The sequence below is a fragment of the Setaria viridis genome, chromosome 2 (assembly GCF_005286985.2).
Source record: "Setaria viridis chromosome 2, Setaria_viridis_v4.0, whole genome shotgun sequence".
In the NCBI taxonomy this organism is placed as follows: Eukaryota; Viridiplantae; Streptophyta; class Magnoliopsida; order Poales; family Poaceae; genus Setaria; species Setaria viridis.
Genome location: NC_048264.2, coordinates 7663821 through 7672364, shown reverse-complemented (window position 1 = coordinate 7672364; position 8544 = coordinate 7663821). Strand labels below are relative to the sequence as shown.

The window sequence follows — 8544 nt, the reverse complement described above, 5'->3', positions numbered from 1 at the left end:
ACCACGTGCAGCGGTTCCTCCTCAACGACGGCCACCACGTGAGGCGCTTTCACCTCAACGAGGGGCCTCCCATCTCAAATTGAACCACGTAAGATTTTGTCTTTCCCCAAATTGAACCAACAATCTTAACCCTACCCATTTGTGTGTGCTCATGATTTTCCTACAGATCCATCAATAAGATGTGCGCAACGGGATAACCTAAGGTTCAAGGTGCAAATCCATCAGTCAATGCTATCTTTTGCAATCTCGTGAGATTTATTGCTTCATATCCACAGTTGTATGTCTATTTGGCTCCTGTATGCTGCTGTGCTTTTCTAACGTTTTGGATTTTAAGGGGCATCTACTTGATTGAATATAGTCTGTACAGATTCACATTGAATCCTTAAACCTGCTGCTATAAGGAAGTTTTTTTTCCTTTCGGAACCACCATGTAGGCATATGACGCAATGGGAGAAAGTAATTTGTTGCTATAAGAAAGTAATTTTTTATCCCCTACCTTTTTTGCTCTCACTTTTGCGCTTGTCGTTATGTCAGATTCCTGCCTGAACCTCTCCGGCAACAAATGATTTATTCAAGCCCTTTCATAGTGCAGTCTCCTTTGGTTGGCATCAAATTTGGTTATAGAGGAAAATACGTTTGCTAACCTGCATACTTCAAATGATTTTTTTATGATATGTACTAGGCATGTTCAGACTTCAAAAAATACAATTGGAACTAACCTTATGTGTGTTCCTTTGTTTGCCTCTGCTGATGTTTCAAATTCTCTATTTATACCTTCGCGAAGACTCACTACAAAATTAAAGATAGAGAGAATTCATTTTGTTTTTTGTTACTGGGTCTTGGACTGTTACTCTGTATTACTTGTGTAATCGCGGAAACTATCTTGTAGGACTCCACTAATCACACACTATTATAGTTATAACCCCATGGATATTTTTGGAACTTCATAACTTAGAAGAGATCCCACAGATTACAGGTGGACATAGTTAACACAGATTCTTATGTGCATAACTGGAACCTGGTATACTGGATGAGAATGCGATGGCGTGCATCCTTCCCGTGTTGTCATTTAACTGAACAAATTTGATTGTATGCGTACTATATATGCATCTGACCCCTGTTAAGTGCTGTATGCATACATGAATTAGAATTTTTACCTATACACTTCACATGAAACATGTATGCGTTTTGGTTGGTTTGTTGTATGGGTTCTTCATTGGTATAATATGTGGGCAGAGGATAACTGAGCGGCATTACCAACTACAGTTTCTCTATTTGTACTGATAATAACTCGTGACTAATACACAGTAGGCACATAACTGATGGCCAGCTTGCTCCCTGCACAATTGAATGAAGCATGCACAACCTTTTTATGCTCTTAATGTGCTTTCATGTTGTACTTAGTCAGGACTGCAACCAGCAACTGAATGGCATTCTCTTGGAATAACATGTGACCATCTAAATTTCTAAGTTTGTGGATTACACAATAGCTTTTGCAGATGGGTTTTGTTGTATGATCATTCTGTTGGGTTTTAAAGTGTTCTATTGCAGATGGGCTGCTCTTTTTCACCCTTTCCTGCGGTTAAGTTTATCTTTGGTGTTGCAGATGGGCGGAGGTTGATGTGGGACTTCCGCAAGGCTGAGGTGGCGCTCGCGCAGCTGGAGAATCCGGTGCATACAGATTCAACGATTTTGCTTCCTCATTATTGGTAAATAATTCCATGCGCTGTTTAGTTTTGCTGGAAGTTATATGTGATAATGTCATTACTTACATGTCGCCGCATTGCTTCTACCATTTTCCAGACAAGCTGTGATTTTGATGCAAAGCCAATGGTTATGCTCTTGGGTCAATATTCTACAGGGAAAACAACATTCATTAAGCATCTGCTGAAGACAAGCTACCCAGGTTCGATGCTTTATCTTATACAGCAGATTGGAGTTTTAGCCTTATCCATACCATCTGTCTTGGAATTGATTTCCTTTGATTGCATTGAAATTAACTTTACATGGCTGTTTTCAATTGCAGGAGCTCATGTCGGACCAGAGCCTACTACTGACAAATTCGTAGTTGTCATGGTAAATACTAGCATGAATATTGTATTTTCTTTCAGGATGGATGTCGTACCTGACAGATGGTCGAAACTGTAGCACGTGTATTAGCAGAGTTTTCCTTATGTTGGCTAACCAATGTTGTTGATCTTTATTATTTATTAGATTTTAAGAACAGCTAATGTCCCTAGGGTTAGCCATTATCATGAACCTGTGATTGTTGAAATAAACTTTTAATATTGAAAAAGGTAGGATTACTGTTGTGCTTTTTTGTTTACCCTTCTTTAAAACTTCCTTGAAACCATACTCCGCTTTGTTTCTTTGTTGAAAATAAAATCTCATATGATGAATAATGTTTCCTACTATTCATGCTACAGCTTATGAGAGTGTATGGTGCGCTGATGTGGTCTCTTGGAAAAGTGCTAAATACTCCTGAGGTTGTGCGTGTGTACAATGGGTAATTACTTATGGCTATTCTTTGTTACTTTATGGTTCGGTGCAATTCTGGAGGTTGCACCAGTCTTATACACTTGTGATAAAAAAAATGCATGCTGATGGAGATCCAAAATATATGTTTGATTTGCATTGGGATTTAGCGCACCTTGGAGCTGTCAGCAGTTGATTATTGAAGTATAAATGACATGTCTGAATCATACAAATGAATTTGTTATTGTTACATTAACTGGATTCTCACAAATATCCTGATGGTTCTTTCTTTTGTTAGCACTGCACCAGTCAATAGCTAGAATTAAAACAAGTTCATGTCTGATGCGAAGTTTCACACTCCTTTAGTTATGATTCTTCTATTTATGGCATGCCTGCAAAATATATTCTGTGGCTAGCATTAGCATATATCTTTGACCTATCACTTCGCATTCAATTTATGTGGATGGTGACTTAGGTTTCTTTATGACCTTGATTGGCTAGAAGAACAGATTCTAACGTCCACAATATTGCCATCTCTCCTTTTATTGAGGACTGTTGATCCAATTCTCACTTGTCACATTCACAGCTACATCAAGATCATTATAGGATGCCCGATTTAGTAGCCTTTGAATCTGTTTCCAGTTTCTGGGGCTAACAATCTTGATTTTTGATCCAGTTTCCAGGGTTAACGATCAATGTTTTTTGGTCAGGCAGTAAAGAATTACTATCTGTCTATCTTTTCCTTGCTGCTCAATAGTTGAATCCTGGTTGTCTTCAAATAGAATTTCATAATATTAGTCAGGAGCATATCTCATTATTGTTTGTGTGTATTTTGCATACTCAATGTTTCACTTATGGAATGATAATGATCTTCTCTTCATTTCAACTGGATGTAGGCTGTCAAGGAAATACGATACAACTTTCTGGCTGGTTTTGCGGCGGGGCTGTAAAATTTAGTTTGCAACTTGAAGGGTACAAACAAGGTAGGCCTATGTGATTTATAAAGTTCAAGTTTCTTGCACATTTATCATGTGAGGTCTATGGTAGGTCAAGTACTACCCATGTTTTCAAGTATTTTTTTTCTATCCAAGGGTTCCTGATAGATTTCTTCATATGCCATTATGTGAGGCTATGTATGAGACAGTGTGTTGGTTTATAGATGCAACATGCAAGTGAATCGTGTTGGTTTTGAAGCTGCAGCTTTGGTTAGCAGTTAGAATAAATGTGATCTTCTAAATTCTGTTAGTAATTTGCCATTTTCCTAATATTCATGTTTGATGTTGATGGTTCAGAACTTAAACAGATTCTTTTTGCAGGGTTATACTAGCAGTGAACAGCCCATATGTGGTTGGGGGCAACCATTACGGCATTGTCGTCTCCATCAAGGTTCAGTCACTTGCGGTAGCACATGTCAAGTAGCCTCAATGCCAGATTTCTTATGACAGTTACAATTTACTTGTGCATTTCGTAAAGATTTTGAAACTTGTAGTTTTATGAGCATGCCCCTGTGATAAGTACAGCCATGATGGTTGCACATTGGTAGATGTCATGTGTTTTCTAATTTTGCAACTGAAAATGGTAGAAAGACACCTGGTCTTCATATTTAGCGATGTCTGACTAAAGAATTGCTGTATGTGTGTCATGTTTATGGTTGAAGCTATCAGGAGATTTTTTACTAACTCAAGCTATGCTGGTCACTTTGTGCCAGGCAGCGGATGCTTGGACATGGAGCTGGTCGCGTGTGATTCTTGTGATTCTTCTACGGCTCTACGCTTTGTCATCCATGTGATTCTGTTTAGTGGAACCATGTCTTGTTACATTACATCTGATATTATTTCTTTGTCGGATCTGGAGCACTCTTGAAGATCATTTTAATTAATTCCAAAGGATTATGACATTGGTGTGAGCAAAAGGATCAATACAATAGTTGCTTTGCTGAATGTGTTGTGCACTGTAAATTATTTGTTGTCCGTAGCAACGTACGGGCACGATCCTAGTTATATCTCTATATATAAAATTGTGCATATTGTTCATCCATGATGGTTTTGGTTTTCAACTAAGTTTATCTGCCGGTAGCAATACATGGGCATGATCCTAGTAAATGATGATATAAATGGTATGGTGTACTCATCAAAATTAATTGGTGGTGGTATTTGTTTTGTGCTTGCCTTCTTCCCAGCAAATCTCTGTACTATACAGTACTAGTAACAGCTAGAGTAGCGACATCGATCAATCTAGAAATATATTCCAGATCCAAACGGAAGGAAGGACAAGAGGCCATGGCAATTGTTGTTCCTCCTCGTCCTCTCTGTTGCATCATCGCAGCAGGTGCTACCGCATCAACAAACACGGCATCAAAGTCCCGGGCTGCGGCAGCAAGTAGGAAACCTATCTCGTGTCCCTCCGGAAGCCCCCGAACGCCGACGCCATGGACGATGTTGCGTGGCGTCGCTGGTACGAGTCGTTCCTGCCGCCAACCGACGACGACGACGAGCCACGTTTCTTACACTGCTACACAGGTGACGATACTTGCTTCCTCCTCGCAGGGATCGAGCCCCTGCTGATGGCCAACAAGGCAGGAGTCCTCCATGGGACCGTGGGTATTTCCGCTGGGCACCACACCCTGTTAAAGAAATGCTTCTATGGTCCGGGCAATGCGTCGGCGGGAGTTCGAATTTTTAATGATGCAATTCCATCTGCTTCATTCCAAGCAAAAATAAACTACGGCGATTTCTTTCTTAATATGATTTTTTTAAAAAAATAGAGCACGACTATGCCATACACGTACGTACATAAAAGAAGAGGAAAAAAGAAAAACACAATATGAGAGGAGCAGCCATTTCATTGTTCATTCTGATAAAATAACACACGAGGATGACAGAGTGCTGCAGAACCGGGGATCTGTTTGGAGTTTATGCCCCAGGCATAAGCTCCGGCCACACCGCCAGCAAAGCCTGCTGGTCGGCGCCCGGTTCGATCGGGTGGTGCTAGCTTAGCTTGCCACTGCACATACTGGAGCAGAGCAAGGCAAAGCAACCCAACTTAAGCACATACTGGTGCAGAAGCAAGGCAAAGCAAAGAAAGCTAATAGTAATTAGCAAACAAGAGTGGACAATGACTACCCCTTGAATCAGTTCAGCTTCCACGGCGTGGACGGCTGAGAGGTGCCCAGGCCGACGACGGCGAGCATGGGACTTGTGACCGTGTGGTCGCTTGAAGACCATTCGACGGTGCCCTGGTACACAGCTCCTTGGACCGGGACGGTGTCGGTGCTGGAGACCAAGATGTGGTACGAGGCCTCCTGCCCTGGATAGGTGAAGCTGAGCGTGCTTGGGTAGACGGTCACGCGCACCTCCGGGGGCATGACCACCTTGGCCGTGTATGTCTCCGGCGCCGTCTCCAGACGCCGAGGCGCGACGTTCGTCAGCGTCCTCACCATGGAGAACGCCATCCTCGGTTGCAGCGGGACCGTGATGCTAGGGTAGTTGAGGTTGGACGGGTGCGTGGTGGGCAGCTCGGAGCACCTCCACGAGTCATTGCGCGAAACGGCGCGCAGTGCGGCCTCGCCGAGCGTGGAGCAGACGTGGGCGGCGTACTGCCGCTCGTTGAGGTCGTACACGAGCCCAGGGTTCATGGCCCTGGACACGTTGATGCGCCCAGCTCCCATTTTGTACGCGTCGGCACGGTTTAACTGCTCGTCCAGGATACCACGCCCGGATTTGTCGACGGTGTCCGCCGTTGTCATGAGCGCCGACCTGCAGATCATAGAACCGAAAATGATCAGTAAGATTGCTCTTTTTTTTCCTTCGATTGCTGCCTAGTTCAGTTAGTGGCCAGCCTCCCTTGGCCTTCTTACCTTATTGCGGCCGGACTCCAGCTCCGATGCACGCTCTTCAGGAGAAGGGCTGCGCCGCTGACATGTGGCACTGCCATGGAGGTGCCCGACGTGAACTGAAAGTACACCCCATCCTGGTCCGGCGGTACCCCTGCCAGGATGTTGACCCCGGGCGCCAGCACGTCGGGCTTCAGGATGGCGGGGTACCGGCTTGGGCCACGGGACGAGAAGAAGGCCACCGTGGGGGCCTGAGTAGCGCCCACAACGGTGCCGCGGGTGAAGTCGATGACCGCCCTGGGGAGCGGCGAAGATGATGCAAAGGACTCCAAGACCCCGCCATCCTTGTACGTCACCTGAAGAACGGGAGTGTACGTGTTTTCCATGCCCCGGGGCATGTTCATAACCATTCCGGTGCATCCAAACTCCTCTCGGTCCACCATGACGATGGCCGATGCGTTATTGCTCTGCAACTTTTGGAGGGTCGTCGCTCTCATTTCACCACCGGCCTGGCAGACGACGCAACGCCCTGGAACGCGGACCGGCAATTCGTCTTCTGGGTACACGCAGTTGGCGCGATCCCCGTCTTCGCTGTAGAGAATATCGTGCGCGACCTCTGGTCGAACTGCCATCTGCCACTGCCTATTGGCGAGCGACTGGCCATTCACCACGGTGGCATACACATCTTCCAATTGAACCCCGGCCATAAATGACCGGTCGACGGTGCCGGCTCCCACGGTCAAGAGCCAAGGCGCATCATTGTGGACGGTCGAAGGACTTGGGCCATTGTTGCCGGCGGTAGCGACGACGAGAATGCCAGCCTGCATGGCGGCAAAGGAGGCCACGGCTATCGGGTCGTGGTCGTACGTCGCCGCTTGGGAGTTTCCGCCGACGGAGAGCGAGATGACGTCTACCCCGTCGTGCACCGCCGCAACGATGGCGGACAGCAGGGACTCGTCAGTGCAGCCCGTTTCGCCGCACGCCTTGTAGACGGCGACCTGCGCCTGCGGAGCCATGCCGGATGCGATGCCGCTGGCGAGGCCGTTGAAGTTGGCGCCGGCGACGAGGTTGCCGGCCGCGATTGTCGTCACCTGGGTGCCGTGCGCGTCGGCGACGTCCAAAGGTGGTCCGACTCCAACGAAATTCCTGGCCCCGATGAGCTTCTTGTTGCATTTGATGTCGTTGTGGCAGGATCCCCTCCATCGCTCCGGCACCTCGATGTCCTCGAATCCTGCGTCGTCCATCGATGGATGAGCATTGGTGATGCCGCCATCGATGATGCCGATAATCGTCCCGAAGCCTCCATAGCCGGGCCAATCCAAAAACCGGAATCTTGCAGTCGACTGGGGGAATTGGACGCCGAGGAACGCCGGCGTCCGAGTGGTGTCCAGGTACCGGATGACGTTGGGGAACGCCCGGATGAATCCCGGCTTGGCGGAGACCTGCTTCAGCTCGTCCTCGGTCAGCCGCGCAGAAAAGCCGTGGACGAGGGTCCGGTATGACCGCCGCAGCCGAGGCTCGCCGACGGCCGTCGTCATCGACGGTAGGTAAGACTGGTGCCATGCTCTGTGAGCATCGGCATCCATGTCTTGGCTTGCTGCAGGTGGCTCGAGCAAGACTATGTAAATCCTGCGGCCGGCTTCGTCGGCCGGCTCGAGGTGCGCCTCCCTCCTATCTCCAAGCGTGGTGAAGGACGCATCGCTGCTGATCACCGCCGCTGCCAGGAGCAGCAGCAGCGCCGCGATGAATGGTGCGGGCAAGAGGGACCGGTGGCTCGCCATGCTGCTGCGTGTAAAAGAGATTGAACACAGTTGCCTATCTTGACTTGCCGTGGTTGTATGTTTATATAGGGGCAAAGTCCCAAAAGATTACAACACAGGTTGTTACAGATAAGTTTGGCCGGCATTTAAATATAACAAGATTTATCTCTAATCTAGCCGGCTAAACCAAACCACGTAACAACCTTTATCTCTAAGATTACAATGCTTATATGATATTTCTAACAGCCCCTCTCAATCTAAACTTCTCTTTCTTTTGAGATTTAGATTGGTCTTGAACGCCTCTAACAAACCACACTTGCACAGATGCATTTTGAGAAGGTGGACTTAAATTCAAGATAAATATGCCCCTTCCTTTACACAGTAATCACCCTGTATTTGGATGTTGTTAAAGTACAATTGACAGATCAGAGCTAATGGATGAACAGTGTTAAAGGTAAGGACTTTTTGGCTATTTTT

General features: G+C 46.5%; 2 protein-coding genes across 3 annotated transcripts; one reads left to right on the top strand and one right to left on the bottom strand.

Annotated features, from left to right (window-relative positions):
* Positions 1 to 621: 621 nt before the first annotated feature.
* On the top strand, positions 622 to 3522 carry LOC117846304 (uncharacterized). 2 transcript variants are annotated; one of them, XM_072291934.1, is made up of 5 exons: positions 622 to 1709; positions 1804 to 1906; positions 2027 to 2076; positions 2427 to 2506; positions 3372 to 3522. In XM_072291934.1, exons 2-5 carry the CDS (start codon positions 1831 to 1833, stop codon positions 3430 to 3432), a joined length of 267 nt encoding a protein of 88 aa, XP_072148035.1. In that variant the 5' UTR covers positions 622 to 1709; positions 1804 to 1830; the 3' UTR covers positions 3433 to 3522. The 2 variants fall into 2 exon arrangements, with proteins under 2 accessions (XP_072148035.1, XP_072148034.1); XM_072291933.1 differs by having other exon boundaries at positions 622 to 1906.
* A 1604-nt stretch (positions 3523 to 5126) lies between these two features.
* Positions 5127 to 8315, bottom strand: LOC117846111 (subtilisin-like protease). Its single transcript, XM_034727227.2, has 2 exons — positions 6332 to 8315; positions 5127 to 6230 (listed from the first exon to the last, which is right to left on the bottom strand). The coding sequence occupies exons 1-2, from the start codon at positions 8086 to 8088 to the stop codon at positions 5606 to 5608; spliced, it is 2382 nt and encodes a 793-aa protein (XP_034583118.1). The 5' UTR covers positions 8089 to 8315; the 3' UTR covers positions 5127 to 5605.
* Positions 8316 to 8544: the final 229 nt, after the last annotated feature.